This window comes from Poecilia reticulata, linkage group LG2 (assembly GCF_000633615.1).
Source record: "Poecilia reticulata strain Guanapo linkage group LG2, Guppy_female_1.0+MT, whole genome shotgun sequence".
NCBI classification, from domain to species: Eukaryota; Metazoa; Chordata; class Actinopteri; order Cyprinodontiformes; family Poeciliidae; genus Poecilia; species Poecilia reticulata.
In genome coordinates this window covers 1241766-1264416 of record NC_024332.1, presented here as the reverse complement: position 1 = coordinate 1264416, position 22651 = coordinate 1241766, and the positions used below count along the sequence as shown (strand labels likewise).

Here is a 22651-nt window from a genome sequence, read left to right as displayed (position 1 = left end):
CATGTTAGCCAAGCTGGAGCACCGCACACACACACACATATATAGATGTACCTCCCACACATTAGAGCAGGATAAAAGCAGAAACCATCAGGGCCGACAGCAACTTCCCGACAAAAACAAACCAAGCTGCATACCTCCTCCACAGAACAGGCTGCCTCCCCCTCCACCCCTGCTGCCTCCGTAGCCTCCATCTCTGTTTCCGAAGTGCTAAAACATGAGCAGAGTTAAACCCTGAGAGTCTCTCGAATTGTTCCCCATAAATAACGCATCAGAGGAGTCCTCAAACATCTCTTATTTTTCTTGTGGGTCAGCCAAATAGCCAGATGGAAAATGTAATAGTTGCTCCACGGACTACAAAAACAAAATCTCAGAGACATTTTCTACTTTTAAACAAGTCATTTCAAATCAGTCGGTGCGTAAACAAGACGGTGGCACTCGCATGCACTCTCATCAAAAACACAGGATGTGCAAGTAACCATTGGTTTGAAGCTACAGCGCCACGCTGTTCTTTAAACCACCAGACAATTTCAGGAAGAGGGCTTGTTGCTTTTCTGTGAACCACTTCAAATTGCAGCTGATTGAACCACTTGTCACCGGACATGCTGGACAATCTGAAGGTTGTTCTCTGGTTCAGGAAATGCAACTGCAACCATTCTCAGAGAGAAAGTGATGATACAATAAACCACAAAATAAATCCTGAAAAAATGGATGACAAATCATCTTCAGTTCTAATCAATAACCTAATTGGCTTAAGACGACTTCTAAGTAGTAAATAGAGTCCAGTTGTATTGGATGTTCCAGCAAACTTGAAAGAAAACCAACACTACCCTAAACACATCGTTACTTATGAAGTTTTTTTCCACCAGAGAAAAGAAATGATCTCCAGCCCATAGATGGTCAGAAGCTAAAGGCAAAGCCCGCTCCAGACTCATTTATTGGACTGATTTATGAGATGCTACAAAGAAGGTTTACTACTCCTCATTAAAAAGCTTTAAGTGAATAGATGTAGCTGTTTGGTCTCCACACAACCATGTAAGACCCTGGAATGATGACAGAACAGCAAGACTGCACGCAAACCTGGGTGATAACTCAGAACTTCCTGACGCAAACAATTGTTGCTTCAATCCAAATAATTTCACTTCTACTTTTAGACAACATGGTGGATTTCTTGTTGGGAATAAATTATTCAGCATCAAGCATTCTAGGTTAAAATGCAGGATTGTATTAAAAGTGTCAAATTAGCATTATTTGGTAAATAATTACATTTTTATGCATTAAAAGTCAATTAAAAGAGTCAAATTTGCATTAAAAGTGTCATTGACACTTTATGACAAGTCGTAAACATTCATGAAGACTCCTTCATGTTCATAACAGGTATTATGTCAGGTTTATGACTGTGTCATGTCAGTCTTATGTACAACCTTTCAAAAAATAAAGTGTTACTGAAAACTAAAAGTCGTCCAGTTTGCCACAAACATGTAGGATTTTATTTATCTGTAAAAACTTCTGCCAGATTTGCTTCACTCTAGAATTGTGATAGGGACCGGACAAAATCATTGAGAGGGCTGCAGATGGCCCTCGGCCCACATATTGGACAACAATGGTTTAGTTCAATGCACAATAGTGACTCAGCCAAAGTCCAGACTGAAATCCAATTAAGAATCTATTCAGTGAAAAGACAGGTAGCTCTACAATGGATTGACTCTGCAGGATGAATACAAATGCAAAGAAATTAAAGATACGTATTATCTTCAGTCCGACTTATATTTATGATTTTTGTTTTATTTTGTTTCCAAAAACTATATTGAGGTTGTACAAAATGTAGAAAAGAAGAAAAAAAAAACTGATAATGTTGATTTGCAGTTTCGGTCTAAGCAGAGTTGAATGAAGCGAGAGAGAGAGAGAGAGAGAGAGAGAGAGAGAGAGAGAGAGAGAGAGAGAGAGAGAGAGAGAGAGAGAGAGAGAGAGAGAGAGNGAGAGAGAGAGAGAGAGAGAGAGAGAGAGAGAGAGAGAGAGAGAGAGAGAGAAGATAAGTGTGTGAGAGGAGAGAGCTCACCAGTTGCCCTTAGCAGCGCAGCCTCATTCCTCCACAGTCGGGCTTCAGTCCGATTGTTAAGAGCGTCTCCCGCCTCGCTCCAATTAACACCCGCAGGTACTTACATTTAGTTTAGTCCGTTTTTTTCCAGAAGCGCGCAACTCCACTTTGCGCTGTCACCAAGTTTTCCAGCGCACCCTGAATTCCTCCGGGCTGTAATGAAGACAAAAAGCGGCGGGCTGACTCCAGCGCGGCGGTGTTAAAGCGGTCCTCAGGTGTGGTAAAAAGCAGATCGGTAATTTGCCTCGAGGACGGAGAGGATGGAAGCGCACGCGGCGAACGGGAGCGCGCAGGAATTGCTGTCCGTGTGCTGGGAGCTCGGGAACGTGAGCGTGGGGAACACCAGCGTGGACCTTACTGACCAGAACACGACCTGCTCCAACAGCTCCGTACTGAACAGAGCCACCAGAGCCCGAGGTAAAAGCCGCACCTGCATGACTGCCTTTCGTTTTCTGCTGCTGATCTTTAATATATGCGCATACCCAAATAGTAATATAAGTATGTGGGTATATTTAAGTTCGTCTGAAACGTGTTTATAAATAAAATTGGAAAGAGATCATGTATCTATTTATTTATGATTCCTGAACAAACTATTCAAACACGGTTTAATTTATCTACATATTAATATTAAGTATTAATATCAGGCCTGTCACAATAAAATCATTTCCATTTGCGTTATGTATCAGTTTTTCTCTTTTCTCTATTAAAACACCGATCTTCAGTCTGGTGCTTTGGTTTCAACTAGCCCTTCTTAAAAAAATAAAAGACTTCATATTTCATTTTATTGATCTTTGAGAATGTGTTCCTCCAATTTTATCACATTATATGACTTAAAAATGGTCTCAAGACAACAATATTATTATTTATCGCAATAACTTGTTGGACAATTTATCATCCAGCAATATTTATTTTCGTGACAAGCCTTATTTCTCTTTTTCTGATGCTTTTCTGTTAGTGGTGCAATGAGCATTTTTATTCTTCCTTTCTTCAATAAAGATATTTACCACAAAATGAAAGGTTTCTTTTAACATCTGAAATTTATGAATGATTAACTCATTTAAAAACTCACCAGTTGAGCTAATGGACTATATTAAACTGGTTAGTGTCAAAGCACAAACTCAAAAAAAGCCTTTATCTGAGTCTCTCGTGCACCAATGTGTGCTTAAGCTGAAAATTATTTGCAATCCTGGGTTTTGTGTTAATCAACTTCCCCAGCCCTGCATACAATAAATCACCAAGTCAGGCAGATTTACTGCTGCTTTCTCCCAACTCCTGCATCAACAGTGCTAGGATGAACAACCACAGTTTGAAAAAAGCCGTTTTAATTCACAGTGTTTATTTTGCATGCCTCTAATTCGGAAACGCAACAGAGATTAAACCCAGCAGTGGAGGAGATAAGGCCCCCCGAGTCCTCTATCAGGGCACCAGTTGCACATCCAGACTGGCTTGCTAATGAGGTCGGAACAAGAGCGAGAGACGGTTTTAATATTTTCCCCCCACCACCTCCGCTGCAGTATTAAAAAAAAAATTGAGATCGTTCTCCAATAAATAATTCAGCCATTCCTTCTTCTGTGCCGACTTACTCTTTCAGACCTGTGAACCTCTTCAGCAGGATGTAAGCGCGGCTTCTTCAGGGAGGAATCAAACATGGTGGAGCGTTTCAGCTTTGGATCGACAGAAATGCTTCCATTTTGTTGCTCGACCCCTAAACATTAGATGATATCGAGCCTTTATCCATTTAGATGCATTATTTGCCTTCACCTGCCTCCTTCTTCAGGTCAGAGGGGAACAGTGGAGTCTGATTACGCATTTTTGTTGCTCTCAGGGGTCTGCAGTTGACAGGAAATTAAAGCCGCACCCCCTGCCATGTGTGAACAAGATCTTATTGTCTAACACAAGTGACCTTCAAATACAGCTAAAGTATATGTATTTGATGTTTTATTATTTCTTCCAAAAAGAAAAACAGTATTAAATTGCAACTGAATATCATAGACTTGGACAAGATCTCTTGATACTATAGACAGATGGAGGTAGATCCCTTGAAGGGAAAGGAGGTGATACCAAGAGCAATACCACAGCATACCAAGACCAACAATTTGAAGGGAGGAGACACCAAAAAAAAAAAAAAAAAAAAGCCCAGAGCATACCAACATGATACCATTTCTTTGAAAGGAGGTAAGACGAAGACCAGGGCATACTAAATCAAAACAAAGACCAAAGCATACTTTGGGTCACCTGACACATTTGGTTCAGTTTAAGCAGACCAGAGTTTGTTTCTCCTGTCAGTTTTATGTAGCTGTTAATGCACTTAAGTGAACCCTGCTGCGGACCAAACAACCGGAAGGAGATCCACTTTTTGAGGTAGTCTCAGTCGTCTTCCAAATAAACTCTGGTGCGGTTTGCTTCTGGTGTGAATACAGATCGGCCTTGATCCAAAGCAACAGCAGGAAATATGTCATTTTGGGCTTCCTGCGCCACAGTTTCTGGACATGATGTTAAAAATGAGCCCTTCAGTGTTTCTAATGCTACTACTGCATATACTGATTGTGCTGAAACCGTACATTATCCACTGTTTTCTGCGTAGCGAAGCTGCTGCCAGCATGTTGTGGGTCAAACCTGCGTTGTATGAGCTGCTCTTGAAATTCAAAAGACCAAAAGACTTTCTTGATGTGAATACACCCTAAGACACAAGCGTCCCAAAGCTTTGAGAGTGGTGAGACAAAGTCCAAGACCTAAACCAGTGTGGGACAATTTTCAAGACCATTGCTGCAGTCAACAAAATATAGTTGTTGCTGCAAACATTCCTAGAAGGTCTGAGTATGGAAGCTAAATAGCAAGCTAACTTTGAGCTCCTGAATAACTGGTTGTACCTGTGTGGCTAACTTTTTCAGTAAGCTGCTTTGCCACAACATTTAGGTGAACCCAAACCTGTATGCAAGCAGACCCTCAACAGTATGTCCAAACAGTATGACATGCTGGTAACAAGTCAGCTAAAGGTTGACTGACTTAGCATTACCTGCAGGTAGAGTGAGTGGAGGACATAACTCAGGGTGTTTCTTTCTGTGTTGTACAGACAGAAGGAAAAAAAATCTGTTTTTGAACTGGAATATTTTCTCCTTTTTCTTCTCTTTTATCTCACCAGGTGGTAGCATTGACATTTTAAAGAAAACTTTATCGGCTACATTTGAACACAGTTTGAAACTAGTTGGATTTCAGGGGAAAAAGATACCAGTCCACCATATTCAAGACTGAACCAAACCAAATCACTGAATATTTGGTCTCAAAAAAGTGTAATGTACGTAGAGAGTCGTACATTACACCTTTGTGGTGTCTTACGTAACAAAGTTCAATGTGTTTTTTGGACTTTTATGCAACAGAAAACACTAATTAGAGAATCATTGTGAAGCTGAAGGATAATTATACATGTTTTTTTTTTTTTTTTTTGAAAATAAAATATATAAAAAAAATCTTGAGTTACTCCCTAGTGGGAACAAGTCTTTTGGGTTTTGTTTCTACCCATTTTGCTCATAGAGGTGGAAATTTCAAGCTCAGTCAGATTAAACAGAGAACATCAAATCCACATGCTTTCCTTCTAGCTGTATTCATTGGCCAATTCTAAGCTTTAACCACAGCATTGATACCATATCAGCAACAGCAACTGTGTGCTCTGACATATTCCTTTGCGTTTCTTTTCATTTGCTCTGATCCAAACGGATGTGTTACTTATTTGGATTGCTATTTGAGGTATTGAGGCTCCCGCAGCTTATAAAGAAGCTGTAAAGCACAGCTGACATGCATCCCATCGCATTAATGGCTGCAGACTCTTGAGAGCAGGTGGGGTCAGACGGGGTCCTGCCTATGTGGAGCAACATCTGTATCCGCACCTTGGCTCTGCTCGGACTCTGCTCCCCGGCTGATTCAAAGTGGCACTTTGCTGAGCTCACTCCATCCTTCTGAGAGCTTGCGAGTGAGCACGAAGGGATTTGATAAGCATTAAATGAACAAAGTTTTTCGAAGGGAGACCAAGGAAAGATACGGAAACTTGCTGCTGCAGATGATCTGTTAGCTGCATACACACTGATAGCACCAGGGTGCAAAGCAAAGACCAAAACAGACTTCTGTTGTTTTAAACCTCTGATGTTTAAGCTAACATAATATTTCCTGAACCTTTAAATTACTGTCATATTAGGGTGATTTATTATTTTTTTAAATAAGGGGAATGGCAGTTGGAGGCTGTGCAGCACCAATAATCTTCCTGGTGGAAACATAAACCGAGAATGGAACATGTTTCTAGTTATTGCTGTCTTATTTATGAAGAGAAAAGTGTGTAACACACAAAAATATCAAATCTAAGTGAGCACTATGTCACTGAACTTTGCACAGTCATATGGTTGTATTTGGTAGTTTCATACCTGCATTGTGTGATTTTGTCCCTTCCAGTTTCTATATCTTTAAATGTCAAATCCATTTTCTTTTACTTTAAAGTATTTTCTGAAATTCTGAAGAAGAAATACATTAAGTTTAATTGTGCACTACTTTCTGAAAACTTTGTTTTGCACCCTATTTTTAATCATTTTAATCATTTGGGCCAATAATTTGAAAATAAATGACCAATGAGGATTGTTGGTGGTGCACTGCTTCGCCAAGCCCGATGACGGTATAAAGGTTCAGTGAACAGTATTCAAAATGCATGACATTTTTTATTTTGTTGTTTTAAGATAGAAGTTTTTTTTTTTTTTAAAGTGCACATCTTGAGTATTTCAGCCCAGCATTCCCACAGCTGTGGTGTTTTCAATATGACCTGCAAAATATGTTAGAGTAAATAAAATTCATACGGTTCCAAACTAAGAGTTGGAACATTGTGCAGCTTAAGAACACGATGAACAACCCTTAACTATCTACACTTTGACAAGAAACAGATTTTCACTCTGTGTATTTAATGGCCTTCACAGTGTGACAAAAAGTCTAATTATAAACTGGACAGCACTTTTATTTCTATAGAATTAAACAGGCATCTGGCTTGGTTCTGGCATAATAACTTAGGGGATTCAGATAGCAAACACCTTGGCGAAGGGTGTATTTCATTACAGAAATCCCTGAAGATGCAGCTCCTCTAATAGGTGTTAGAAGTAAGTTTTAATTATACTGAAACGTGAACTGAAAGAAAAGGGAAGTCCTGTAAAAAAAGAAGCCTCTGCTTATTTGAGTAATTTGATTCATATTTCTGAGCTAAAGCTAAAGGATTTCTAAATAAAGCATTTAAATTCAACTAAATGTTTTGAATGTACTTAAATAAGCTAAGCGCTTTTATATTTTCGTTAAAAGGGGATCAATAAACATTTTTCTGGAGAGTGACAGATAAGATTATCAACAACTGCTGAGTGGTTAAGAAAGTTAGCATGCTAGCAATCTTGACATTAGCATTAATTAGCTAAAGCAGGATGCAAACTTAAATGATTACTCAATTTTACAGTGTAACAATCCCTAAGTGTTGCATTTTAGTCACTATATTTTAAAAACACTGATGTTTAAAAATAAAAATCCTCTTTTTTCTATAGCGTATTAATCAGAGAATGTAAAATGTAACAAATATTTCATTTAAATGTATTTATCAGATGTGAAAACTGATGCAATGTGTGCCTATTTTTGGTTTTTCTTTTAAAAAGAAGTTTTAAAGATTTGACCGTAACTCAAGCAGTGCAGCAATCTGAAACATAATGTTTTACTGTAGCTTCAAAAACCAATCAGATTAAGAAAAGTACAAATTCAACATGTTAATATGCCACACCAACATTTTCCAGAACGATCATGTTGATGCCAAGAGTTTTAAATCATTTCAAATGAGAAATGAACTTGTTACAATCGGGGATTTAAACTGGAGAAACACTATGGTGCAATAAATGATAAACTTTAGAAAATAACAGCCAAGAATGCTGCAGATCCTACTATCTGGTCCACAAATCACATCTTTCTGGGAAATCCTATTTACTGGAAAACTAAAATATATAAACAGTCATTCATTTCTTGTGTCATTTCCAACAGCAAAAATTATTTTATAATGATTATTTTTACCCATCTACAAAAATGTTCTTGCTTTCATAAATCCAGTCATTTGGTAACCGTTTTGATTTTTTGTAATTTTTTTTGCGGGGTAAAAAATGGTCTACAACCCACAGAGTACAGATCTGCAACTAGAAAGGAATGGATCAGAATCTAAGTAAAAGTGTGTTTGAAATTATTAAATAAATAAAAAGTTAGGGTTGACTGTAAGATGTAAGACTGTATTTTTAATAACCACTTTGGAAAAGCATAAAATGGCAAAGTGGAGAAAGAATAAAAAAATAAATAAAAGGCCAAAAATAATTCCATCAGGTACACATTAAGAGGCGTACCCCACAGTTTGAGAACCACCTCAGTACTCAGTCATTTCTAATAAAAATACAAATGGAAGATTCACTAAAGTATTTTCTGTTTGTACAATAAATTAATATATTTAACAAACAGACTGACTGAAGCCACTCAGGCATCCCAATCCTAATTGATGCATAATTGACTGACAGCTTTTTGCAGCCATCTTGCTTCCTGCCATTGTTTTTCCAAAGACCGCAGCATGGATATAATTAACCCAATTTGTCACCCTGAGGACAGACTGCAGCAGTAACTCTGCCTAATGTTTTTGTTTAAACAATCATGAGCCAAAATCCCACAAAGTTTCGTTTCCATGAAGATTTTTAACATATTTTTTAATCCGTTTGCATGATTTTGAGTCAAAACACTCAGTGTAAATGTGGTGACACATGCAGGAAAAAAAGGAAAAACTACTGGCACTGAAAGTTAATATAAATACAGCCTTCATGGGTGATTAAATATATACTACAAATAAAGAGTTTCCTGCTGCAAAATCTGAATGTAGTGTGGAATCAATATTAATCACTCATGGTGAGATGGCTTATTTAGCTGGATTGGAGGGCTGACTGTTACATATAGCAACCCCCTCATTACAGTGATAAAATGCAGATGGACTTATGCGCACTGAGCAGCATGATAATTGCCGTCAAAGGGTTCATTTGCTTGTAATGCAGTGTCGGCATGTGGGAGTGCAGCGGTTCAATCAGAAATCATATCTGTCTCTAAACACAACCCAGCTACCGAACATGGTGGGGAACAAAAGCCGAATCATTTTTATACCCAGCGACTTTTCCATATAGGAAATGGAAGATAAGGGGAAGCAGCAGATCCCCCGTCTCCTGATCGAATCTCTTGTGAGAACAATAAATGTTGTAAGCTCTTACCTTTGTGCTCTAAAAACAGTTTTTTGTACGTCTTTTGAACTTGAGAAAACATCCAGGGATCAAAACGATCAAATGTGCACTGAGATTTCTGAAAGTCACTGAGGTTAGGAGAGATTGCTGTACCTTGAAAAATGATTGATACCCTTTGAAGGTTTTTACTTTAAGTCAATGACTACAAACCTCTGAGTATTTTTTTTGTTGGGATATTATGGAGTAGGCCAAGGAAAACGAGCGAGTTTTGAGTTTTATTGTAGAAAACAATAGTGGTCTCTAGATTGTACAGAACCAGAATGGACATAATGTAAAAATACACACTTTAAAATTAAGCCTTCATTGTTTTTCTCATGTTTTTCCACCAAAAACTGGATGGTAAAAGTCTTCAGTTTGGTCTCTCGCCTGTTTTTTAAATACAATTTTGTCTTCGTAATTAATTTAATTTGTATGTCGATTATTTTAAATGTCTTCCAGTTCTGGTGTTTAAATGTTTGAATGTCTTCTTGCATTATCACTCCATTACCATACTACTTGAAAATGGTCTCGAAATTTGTTATTGGAACAGGCCTACATTAAATCATCCTCTGTACAAAAAGTGATGCAAACATTTAGCAGAAACAGCAAAGTCACCATTTGATAGAAAGAAGTTCAACCACTGATCCGGTTTGAGCACTGCAAAGTGATTCAGTTACTCGTTGCTAAAGCAACAGGTGGTAAATTGAAAAGTAAGTCATTATTTTGAGACAAATGATGGGATTTATTTTTAGACGTGAATTAGCAGAGATCCAGTTGCACCGGCCACATTCAGCGCTCAGTCCTTTAAGCTGTGAGAACGATAATACACCTCAGGCCACACCGAAGGGCTTCATCCTCTTTAGACTTGCCGCCAGCTAATGAAAATCAATAACACATTTGGGCCGGCGTGTGCTGTGTGTCTTACAAGCTGCACCAATTAGAAGACATTAGTTTTTTTTTTTGCTGGCTAGCAGCGCGACGGCTGCCTGTGCCGTGTAGGTGTTTAATCAGGGGTCAGGTAGCTGGATGCGAAACGTGTAAGTGAGAAGGGATTATAACGCATGTGGCTGTGCATTCTGATGCAAGCCGCGGCTTATTTGGGATTGCATCAGCTAGAATGTAGTGAGGTTTATGATGCAACAAAACTACATTTAAAGAAACTCCCCTTACTAGGGAGGTACGGTTTCATTCCCCTTTAATATCTTGAAAATCACCAGAACCAAAAGGTCAATATTAATGCTGATTCAAGTGATAAAGCTCCTTTAACTTCTCAAAGTATCTTGTTGAGCGATGCCCGGGAGCAGAGAAAGCGATAGATTCCTTCACAGCTTCTTTATGTGCGTCCTTGATGTTCAGCATTGATCCTATAGGTGCACTTCCTGCCGCATTAAATATTTACAAAGGAAAATAGTTATTATGCTGCTGCAGAGGCCTCCCTCTGACTCATGTTCTGCTTATTTTAGAAGCTTTCTAAATTTGTCTTTTCTGACACTTCTTTATTTTTGCTTTTTTTTGTCACAAGCTTTCAGGAAAAAAGCTAGCTGAACGAACCTAGCCCAATGTGACAAAGTAACTCAATCATTTTTTCAATAATGAATTCGTAAAATCACTTAAATACAATGTGTCTGACAACAAGAAGAAGGCTAAAATATCTTAAAGATGAAATTAAAGTTGAAATGAGAAACTAAGTCATTAATATCAAGTTGGGAAATTGTTACAAAGTCATGAGATTCCAGTGAATCATAGTCGGGGTTTTTATTCCAACACAAACAAAAACAACGAAACAGAAGAACGACTAAAGCACTGCAGGCCAAACACGGTGGTGGTAGTGTGATGGTATGGGACTTTTACAATTTGCTATAATTTGCTCCTGAAAGACGATGCTGAAAGCACACCAGAAAGTCTACCTCTGAATTGCTCAAAAACATAAAAGAAAATCAAGGTTTTAGTGTGGCCTAGTCAAATCAGAGCTTAATCTGATTGAGATGCTAACAAAAAGTTGCTTGAAAACCTCGAATTGGAGATCTGAAATGACAACTCTTTTTAAGTGAAGCCTCAGGATTCACAGAAACTAAACTAAATGCACAGTAAAAAATACTCCTAAAAGTAACATTTTCCACAAGTTACTCAAGTAAACGTAACTAGTTACTACCCAACTCTGGATGTTTCTAGTAGAAAAGCCCTTTAAGCTCGTATAAAAATAAGGAAAGCATTAGAATTGGATGCTAGGAAGCATTTTGAACTCATCTATCAGGTATTTTCTCAATGAAATACCACCACAGCAATGTTGTAATTAAAAGGACAGGGCTGCAGCTGTTTCTTTGTAGCTCTTAGATTTTTATTGCTCGTTATTTATGAACCCTGAAGTGATTTAAACGTGAATCACACCAAGATCCAACCCAACTACAGAGGTTGTAAAAGCACTCTCCTTTTTCCACAACCTTACCTTTAACAGATGACAGAGCTCTCTAATAGTGATATGCTTTTGTTGTCTGACTACACTGATAATAATGTAATGCAATGTAATAACACTTTAATCATGCGTGGAAAAGCAAAATTATGGATGAGATTGCAGGAAAATTGGGGAAAGCAGTGGTTTAATAAATGGTAGCAATGGTGTTTCTGTCATTGATCAAACCAAAAATGCTCAATTTTGTAGCAGGTAAGCATTTCAGAGGTGATGCCTCACTTTTATCCGCAGCGAATGTATGATAGTGGATTTAAACACACCTGTCATGCCTGGTTGAGTCAAAGGAACCAGGGAAAATCACCCTGCAGTCTTCAGGCGCAACACTTCCACGATGCTGTACCGCTGGCATTCAGTCGATACATAAATAATTTTTCACATCACACCTAATCATAAAGCAGACTGTCTGGCCAGTGGTAGCTCTCTACACGATATTTGGGCAGGAATTTCTTCAATGGCAGCGCTGAATGTGTGTTTCTGCTCTGTGATGTTAACTTTACTCACTTATGTGTTGGAAATCTGTCTTTCCATGACTGAAACTGAATTAACTCGACCCTGACAGACGTGATTAACGTTTCCAGCAGTGTCATGGGTTTAGGCCTCCTTTCGTTTATCTTTGGTGTACAGCACATATGGGGATTTCCACAGCAATTAGAAACAATTGCTTGGATATTAACTATGGTCTCAAAACATTATAAAAATCTTATTGCAGTTCCTGCTCCATTTCTCATTTTACAAGAACCTGAAAAACACTCACTAGTTTTATTTTCTTTAATTTTACAGCAGCTACAAAATAAACTCAGCTTCTAGTAGAAACTCAATTTATATGTTTGGCATCTTTTTAAACTGTTTCCTTTTAATTTCCAGAAACTGAAAGCATTATTATTATAGCTACATTTTGCAGGAGCTAACAGCTGGCTAATCTTTTAGCTAGGTTTTAGTTGTGAAATTAAAGTATTCACAAAAGACCCAAACTAGGGGTCCATTGATTGCAGTTTTTGGGCTAATAACCAATCTTTCTCTTTGAGTAGTGGAGTTAAATAAGTTTTATATGTTTATAAACTGTATAATTAATAAACTATGACGAACTGCTCGCACTGAAACCATTTTGATTTTGTGGAAGCTAAGTTTGGCTAGCCATTTAGCTAGATTTTAATTGACAAATCAGAAAGACACAAGCAAGCTTCTCTTTGAATTCTTCCTGTTGCTTAGCTTTCATTTCGCCCTTTAGCAAGATGATCTAAATCTAAATGCCAGGTGTTGACTTTTGCCTCTTTGGTTTAGCCGCTTTAAAATCACTGGAATGCCAATAACGGGTCTTGGATGGAGAACAAGAAGAGAGTGAAAATAAAAATGTCTCCTGCTGGGTGATACTGAAGCCATTTATATGTGAGAAATGTTAAATCCCTGTCCTGCTTTGGTTAATCATCCAGGCTGCATGCTGTCTGCAGGCCCAGCTGAAGACCTTTAGACTTGTCTTCAAGTCGTGGACCCGGTCAGCGAAGCACATGGCTGACCTCGACCTTGTCCTGTCAAATGCTCTCATTCTCAAACAGGCTCACTGTCACAGGCTGGTGTCAGTGAAGGGAGCATCCCCAAAACCCTTCCTGGGTCACTCTGATGCTTGGGAGTTAGGAAATAATCTTAACGACACTTATTCCAAAATACTGGACCAGTCTGTTTAGGTCCAGGTATTATTTCAGGAAATTGATTATGAATTTAAAGTCCAAGATTACAACTTCTAGGTATTTATGTCAAGTTAAGCAAATTATTTAAATATAATATCACCATCATGCTAAATATTATCTATGAAATAAGGCAAATTAGATTTTGTTAGTAATGTCAACGGATGTGTGAAGCTATTTAAGCTTAATAAATAACCACCGGGAAATCGGGAGAATGAGTTTATGCTACTCCAGGCCAGTAGGGGGGGCTAGCACTTTAAGTGAGGGTAAGTGTAAACATTGCATAGATAAGAAAAATATAAAAAATTAACACAAAGATATTCTTAAACAAATATTTTTTCTGTGAAATTAGTTTCAAAGGCACTATTTTAAGCTTAAATGTAGCGTGGCTACTCTAGGCTAGCCTAGCCAGTTATTTTTCCAGTTGTCCCTTAAAAATCCAGATAGCATATTTTTATATTCTGAAGGACATTTTTTTTATTTCAAACCCCACAATGAATAAGGAATTAAGAGTTAAGACTTAATTCCTGGATTAAGGAATTTGCTTCTTGAGAATAAGGTTGAACTTTGTGTGTTTGTGTGTTCTTACAGATATTCTAGATTATTTTTGATCTACTTTGGAATATTTACCCAATTTGAGAAAACACATAAAATGATGATACCTTCTTTTCCTAAAATTACTTTTGAAATCCCCCCTAGTTTTCCTCCCCTGAACCCAACATTATCTCATCTCGAAGGTTTTGTGTCTTTGTACCTCTGTTCTGTGATGCTCTGCTGAATACAAATCTTTGCATTAAATTTATTCCTGCTGCTTTTCATCATAACAACATTAAATCAGTCATTCTTCCAGTCTAAAACGCCTTTGGATTCTCCTCTGGCTCTGCTCCAGTGATAAATGTAGACGATCCTTATAATTCACGTCTCGTTTTCCCCCGGTGAACGATGCGACACTCTGCTCTGCCGTGATGATGATATTTATCTTTATTTTTTCTTGGAGATCGTTACAATTATTGCTCAGTTTACAGGGAAAACTGGGAAATATTGGCGCTGGCACAATTTGAAGTGCTGTTTATGTCATATTATTAGGTCCTGTAAAGACTTTAGTGTTGTTTATTCAACAGAGCTGTGTCATTTGCCTAGTTTGTAGTGACTGTGATTCTCATATGGAGATATTATTGGAATCATTACATTTTATTATAGTTCATTTCTCACATAAACCACTACATGAACAGTTTTCTTATCAAACTAATTTTATTAATCTCCCTTTCTCTACTTTATGTGTTCTTCCATTTGTTTTTACTTCCTGTCTTGACTGCAACAACAACCATTGCACGCTGATAATCCTAATTAAACCATGTAGAAAACACTGTTCCTTCATGAAGCTGAATGTTTTTGTCTCCGACAGAGATGGACTCCTTCCGCATCCTGCTCTACTCGCTCATCTTCTTGCTCAGCGTCTTCGGCAACCTGCTGATCATCGTCGTCCTGATGCTGAACAAACGCATGCGGACCGTCACCAACTCCTTCCTGCTGTCGCTGGCGGTCAGCGACCTGATGATGGCCATCTTCTGCATGCCCTTCACGCTCATCCCAAACATCCTGGGGGATTTCATCTTCGGGGCCGCAATGTGCAAGATAGTTGCCTACCTAATGGGTGAGCCTTGGTTCTGCCTTAACCCTTAGGAGTCCATGGACACGTAGTGTAGCAGCAAGACTTTCAACTTATGTTTAAGGTGGAAACATTTGAATTGTGTTAATTGGTAAAGTGAAACCAGAGTTATGCTAAAATACTTAAACCATGCTTTTCTGGATGTCAAAGAAATGCTAAGAACCAGCTATTCTGGGCTTACAAACGAAAAAAATGAAATGCAACATTAGATATCTGTTATTGGAAATCTCACATGTTCAATGAATAATTATGGGCTGTATTTTGTTGCTGAGAAACAAAGGAAAGTTGCGCAAGTAACAATGAAAAGAGTAACGATGAGAAGTGAGAATGGAGCAGCGGTGTGAAAGTGCAAAATTGACCAATGATGTTTTGTCAAAAGTTGTATACAAACAAATTATCATGCTAATAATTTTTTTAAATTGTTTTATTTGAAATATTTTTACATCAGTTTAAGAAATTTACCGTATACATTGTCATTCTAAGTTATAAAAACCATTCATTGTGAATATCTGTGGGTTTCACAGTGAAAAAATTAACAATTTTCAAACTTGAATTTTATGTTTTCATGTGACTCCAGGTTTAATATGCAATCACAGTATATCCAAAAGAAAAATATATGTTTAAAAACAAGGTTTGGGTTGTGCTGAAAAAAATTATACAACATAGGGCAATATTAATGGTTTCCATTAAGAAATATAAAGGTAAAATCAAAATATGTCAAAAATGACCATTAAGGTTAAGTTCAGTCCCCTGAATGAGGAATGTTTGGGAAAATCGGGTCTTGATTTGGATTCTGAAATGGTTTCAGGTCTGGATTTAGATTGGACCATTTTAATGCGTTGATCTAAACATTAAGGTGATTTAGGGAGGTATCTTCACTGCACTGAGTTTTAATGTTGCCCCAAAAATGTGGTTTTGCTCTGATCAAAGCAACTTATTGGACATATTTGCTGTGTCAAAACGATTGGTGCCAAACGCTAAAAAGGCTTTTTTTATTAACTTCTTTAGTGTGCTGCTTCGTTTGGTCAACAGTGGCGTGCACATACATACTGGGGGACTAAAGTATAAAAGAAGGACTACTTGTGTGGCATTTGGAACATCCATCCATCCATTTTCTTTACACCCTAAAATAATTAAACCACCGGGTCGGGAGGGGAACTGGTGCCTATCTCCAGCTAACGTTCCGGGCGAGAGGCGGGGTCACCCTGGACAGGTCGCCAGTCTGTCGCAGGCATTTGTAACAGTAATGTTAGATTTATTATAGGGCATAATGATTTCAGAGGGGATATTTTTTGCTCAGAGGAAAAAGGACGGAGAATAAAATCCATTAATGTTTGCGGTTAGGGTGCGCAAAGCATTAATATATAGTTTTACCAATTGTTTTTACAGTATTGTGCATCAATCCTTAACCAGGAAATCAGCTTGATGTGGATCTAATTCAAAAATTGAATTCAGAAATCTGACCTTTCTTAAGATGGCAGCTCATTTTACCGTCGGCTCCAGCTTAAGAATCCCGTCTGAAAATGGCTCTGCACCCAAAAGGAGCACGTCTGCCATGGAGCCTTTTCTCTGGGTCTCATTTCCCCTCCTTTTCAAAGCCTCACAGTCTCTGTAAAAGTGCTCAAACAGTCACACGTCTTCAGGAGTGTGACTTAGCGATGAGCTGGCTCCCATCAGGCCAGAGTTAAGGTGCCACGTGAGGCCTGACTCAGACTGAGGCACAAGAGGCTGAGATCCGCTGCGAAACTTCGTCTCCTCACTTTGAGCCTTCAATGGTTGAGGGGAGATATTGAATGGCGAGGTTCACAATCCTATTATTGTCTCAGAAATGTGATGCACCATCTGTGAGGACACGCTAGCCGAATCTCCTTTTCAATTACAGGGCTCTCTGAACTGTGATAAGATGGAGGGTGGTAGAAGGCCCCAGCTTTCTCAGGCTCTAAATACAATTTTTGGCTTTTTGTATCATTTTATTCTCTGTCTTTCAGCTAGGACTGCAGGCTATATTAAATATATTAAATAATAAAAGTTACTTAACCACAGCCGTGCTGGACTTACTTCAAGCTGTGAGTTATGACCAGGATTTCCTCTGACGGGTAAAGTTATACACTGGATAGAAATGTCTAAAAAAAACTACTAAAATTAATAAATTTTTACTACAGTTAAATTCACACTTTAGTACATCTATCAATTGTTTGATTCATGTGATTCAACATGCAATTAAAAAGAAAAATGACACAGAAGAATATGTATCTATCATTAAGATCTGCAATGTGAATTGAAAAGTAAATATTGATTTACTTCAATCTTCTGCGATTGAAAAATCTTAAAGTAGCCAGAAAATGCTAGTTGAGGTGATAACAGCAGAAGTTGTTAACACATCTGACCAAATCTTCTCCAATTTAAAATTTCTTTCTTTCTTATAAAAGTAAAAGCTGGAGGGAAAATGTCCAACATTCGCCTTTGAAAAGCTCCATTAGACGACCAGCAAAAGGACATTTTATTCATGAAAACTTGCCAGCACAGCCTCACTACTGGCTCTCTCACTTCCTATTTCAAAATTACTTGAATTTCTGTGAAACTTTCTCAGAGTTTCTCTTATTGTTCTGGGTTTTTCTTCCTGGATCTGTCTGCTGTCTCATTCCGCTGAAGATCAATGGGTTGCTCAGGCGCAGAACCATCAACTAGAATCACTGAGGTGAAATATGACCGTCCCAACGTTAGAATCTGCTTATCCGTCAAACAAGCCATTAAACGTCCTGCGTGGGAAATGCCTTCTTTCAGCCAAAGCTGATCAATACGAAGGATCAATGTGAGGATGGTCTTGGATCGACTTTGCGCCAAAACAGCTCAACAAACTCATCAACTCTTAGAGAAATTATCTGTTAAAACACATATTACACACCAACATCCTTCAACCTTCCCCCTACCATTGGAGCTGGAATCCATTCATTGGCTGCGCCTCGATAATTCACATGAGCGACTGGTTCGTAGCGTTTCGCTGGCAGTAATTAGATTGATGCTCTAATATTGCGCGTCCCTCTAGGTGTATCCTTTTCAATCACGTTTATGTATCCGTGTTTGTGTTTTTGTTGCTGCTCGCATCATGCAGTTACTAATCAACTTACCGGCCCTGTTTTGTAGCTCCCGCCTCCGGGGTGCAGCTCACATAAAGCTGCAGAGTTTGGGTTAAACATGGCTTCTGGCAAAGCCATTTACTGATCCGGCTGCTACCTCCAGGAACCTAAATCCACTTTTTTATGCCTTTAGGCGTATTTTAGAGCAACATTCAGCAGAGCATTACATGACAGATAGCAGGTAATTGAGCTAAAGTAAAGCTTTCCTCCCAGGTGGAGACCTGCTGAGGGAACCAAGACTCAGAAACTTCACGTTCCCTCAAAAGCTTCTTATCAGAAGACTCACAGGAAAGGGATTAAACCGTCCACTTTTTTCAGATAGAAAGAGGAAATCGGGCTGGTTAGTGGACTGGTGATTAACTAAAAGGCAGCGTGGCCAGAATCTCCTCAGAGATGAGTCTCACTGCCGCTCTTTGATCAGCACTCCTGTCAGAAGACTCCACCAGGACGGCTTTAGAGAGCCAATAACAAAGACTCAGGAGACATGTAAGATAGAAGAGTGTCCGCTCTGCTAAATGTTACCGGAGAAAATGTAGCAGCAGCGATACGGAGGAGATGACTGGCTTAGGAAGCAACATTCATGCGTTTCTATTCCCAAGATCCTTTTAAAATTAAAATTCATGTTTAAACTATGTAGACATCGATGCATACAGCTGTTTTAAACTTTTTTCCACATTGTGTTGTTTTTTGTGACATACATTGTGTCAAAATAGATAAAGTCAAAGTAGAGCGAGACGTGAAAATGACACATGATTTTGAAAATAAAACGATAAAATAAGTCAATACACATTCTTCTGGAACATGTTACTATCCATCCATTTTCTTGCACCCTTTTTCCCTCAGTGAGGTCGGGAGGGGTGCTGGTGCCCATCTCCAGCCAACGTTTTGGGCGAGAGGCGGGGTTCACCCTGGACAGGTCGCCAGTCTGTCGCAGGGCAACACAGAGACACACAGGACACACAACCATGCACACACACACTCACACCTAGGGGCAATTTGGAGAGGCCAATTAACCTRACAGYCATGTTTTTGGACTGTGGGAGGAAACCGGAGTAYCTGGAGAAAACCCACGCACGCACAGGGAGAACATGCAAACTCCATGCAGAAAGACCCCAGGCTGGGAATCGAACCCAGAACCTTCTTGCTGCAAGGCAGCAGCTCTACCAACTGCGCCACTGTGCAGCCCAACATGTTACTACATATTATTATTTTACACAACAATTAAGTTACATTCAGTTGTTATAGAGATCCTGCATATATATATATCTCAAATATGGCTTAAACGATATTTAACTTTAACATCTTGAAATTGGGCCTCTGTCTCTTTAAGAACTCCATATTCAGGAAGTCATCACTACATCTCACCTCTATTAACCATTTAATGATGTTTTTACCAGCGTTGCACTGAGAAGCAGCTCATATAATGAGATGTGCAGCTCCAGCAAGTGTTTGCTAATTGCTGCTGGCTAGTTTGAAGGAGCAGAGTTGGGGAGAGGATCTCTGTGAGGCAGAAGCTTGGAAACTGCAGCTCTGAGGAGGAGGAGCTACACCTTGAAGGCAGGGCTACGTCCATCAAGGCGTTTTGAACAGCTGAATGGTTGCCATGGAGATTAAAATAATCAAAGCAACATTCCAGGTATTTTCTTTTGACAAGGGAATGACATAGTATGATTTAAAGTTAAAAAATGTCAACTTTACATAATTTTTTTGGTCTCTTCTTTCTATTACAAAGCCTGTCAAAATGTAAAAAAGTTCATGGTGTGAATGCTTTTTTAAGGCAACGTACACCCAAAACTACAAAAATAATTTTCAGCAAATGACTATGCTTAGCTTCAGCTTAATATTTCCTCTCTAGGAGTTGAATAAATCTGATCTGAGATCAGTGCCGTCCCCTGGTGGCTCCTGATGTAACAGGCGTCTGAGCGCTACGGGGCTGAGACGGTGAAAGGGCTGAAAGGGTTGATGAATGTGGGCTCAGGACGGCAACGGCATCATCAATTTAAATCACTGAAGTATCCGGCACCCCACTTGAGTCTGACAATGGAAATGAGCTCACTCCTCACTCTGCGGCTTTTACCTTCATTATGTTTTCTGACTTCTCATGCACTTCATGTGCCTGTGGGTGATGAAGATTAAACTGCCTCATTTCGTCTCCAAGAAAAAAACTTTGACAGATGACGTTTGGATGTGATCTGAGATGCAGGTGAAAGGATACAAGTTTTGAATTTCTTTGTGAAAGCTTTTGCTCATTACTAGCATGAAAACATGTTAAAAATGTCAACAATGTCTTTTATTCTAACTTTTCCTGCTGGAAAAGCTGCTTTGAGATTCTGCCGACATGAGAAACTTAAAAACACAGTTCAGATTTTTAGAGTGTTGTATTTGTAGATAACTCTTAATATATTTTAGCAATTAGATATAACCCCCCCGCCAAAAATTTACTTTCTTAGAAAATTTTAATAAATTTTCACTACAGAAAAGTCTATGTTTACTTTTATAGTACATGTTTTCATAGATCTGGGCTCCTTTTGCTTCAATTCCCATTGTTTATGTCTACCTTACCTTTTCCTTAAACTAAACTTTCCATCAGTAAGTCCACTCTGCTTTGTTAGCAAATGAGCTCAATAATTTCCATTTGCATTATTTATCATTTTTCTCTTTCCTTTCTCTCTTTCTACCAAAAACTGGATCATAAAAGTCTTTTGATTTCAACTAGCCCTTTTTAAAGGACAATTTTCTTTACAAAGACTTTATAATCAATTTTATTTGTTGTTTTGGTTATTTAAAATGTAAAATGTTCATTATAATCTCAAAATGACAAAATAATCGTTTATCGCAATAACTTCTGGAAGAATTTATTGTCCAAAATTGTGGATTTTTGCAGTTCCTCCTCGTTATGATTACGTAGCTCTTAACTTGTCCATAAAAATAGAATTTCAGACTTTAAATCATCTTCTATTGGTCATGTTTACATTTTCTGATTAACTGTTGTAACTGATTTCTGTTGTGCTTTTTAGAGAAATGAACATTTCAATTATATTCTAATTACTGAGGCTCACCTGTGGACCAGTTCTTCATTATTTCCTCAAGAAATGAACCAAATTTCTGCAGCTTCTCCCTTGTATTTGACCCAGAGACGCAGCTGAGCGTATTCTCCCTCCAGCATCAACAAAGGAGCCCGCTCTGTACCTCCTGTGTGTGTGGGCTTCAGTGACTTATTGTGTCAGACTGTCTCAGCGCCTGTTCAGATCTGTGTGTGCGGATTGTGCCACCCACCCACCTCCTTCTGCTGAGCCGGACCTGGATGCTGGATGTGGAAGTCCCAGTTGACCAGCTGTGTGCAGCGGCCGCTCGCTGGTCCTTGCTCGGGTTTGGCGTTGGAGGTTCATGCTGAGCCCTGCAGACCGTGAAGAAAAAAAGTAGATAAAAGCTCTTTCTGATGAACACGCTTTACGTCCGGAGCGCTCTTCAGTTTAATCCTTTAAGACTCAAGTTTCAAATCTCTGCCTGGACTTTTTTACTTGCTTTAATTGCACGCAGTTCTTTAAATGTCCTGTGAAATTACCGTAATACCCCAATACTGGCTGGAAAGTGCAACATCTCCCCTTTCAGAAACCGTTGGAATTTTTCAGATAGCGCTAAGTGCCATGGAGTTACGGTACTGCAAATTTGGCTTGATTAGTGCGGACACGTTTAGTCTGGAAAGGTTAAATCACAAGGTTTCGTGTCTATATGCAAGATTTAAACATCTTTTTGGTAAAACAAAGCACTGTATATTTGGGATTAAAACACAGATTAGCCAGCTAGTTAGCTTTAGAGCAACTAAATCTCCTGAAGGTCTGCTGTGTGTGGAACCGAGCTTTCTGCAGCAGATCCTTTAAGTCCTGGAAGTTGTCTGGTTCCCTAAGGATCAGATGTGTTTGTCCAGCACATCCTGCTGATGTTCGACTGGATTAAGATTTGATGAATAAGTAAGTCAAGCCTACACCTCTTCAAACTATGCTAATGCAATTTGAGATTTCTGCCTCAGTCAAATTTATTTTGGTCTGCTCAAATCTACAGGGATAATTTGATGATGATGATTGTTGTGTTTTACTGTGTATGAAATCTGTAAAGAAAGCACAGCAGCTGGATCACTTCCAAAACTTCTGTTTTCTAAAAATTAAACTTCATTTCCCGTTTATGATGTGAGCTTCGCCTGGTGCGTCTCTCCCGGCTCAATTATCACCAAACTTTAATGGGTTTTCTTATCGCAGCAGTTTGAAAATCCCAGTGCAAAGTTAATGAAGGTGCAACA

General features: G+C 38.7%; 1 protein-coding gene across 1 annotated transcript in view; it reads left to right on the top strand.

The window, feature by feature from the left end:
• The first annotated feature begins 2058 nt into the window (after window positions 1-2058).
• cckbra (cholecystokinin B receptor a) overlaps window positions 2059-22651 on the top strand; it is a 35002-nt gene continuing 14409 nt past the window's right edge. Inside the window, exons 1-2 of the mRNA XM_008428869.2 lie at window positions 2059-2512; window positions 14954-15202. Coding sequence (XP_008427091.1) covers window positions 2356-2512; window positions 14954-15202 — 406 coding nt within the window. The 5' untranslated portion in view covers window positions 2059-2355. The remainder of the gene's footprint in view (window positions 2513-14953; window positions 15203-22651) is intronic.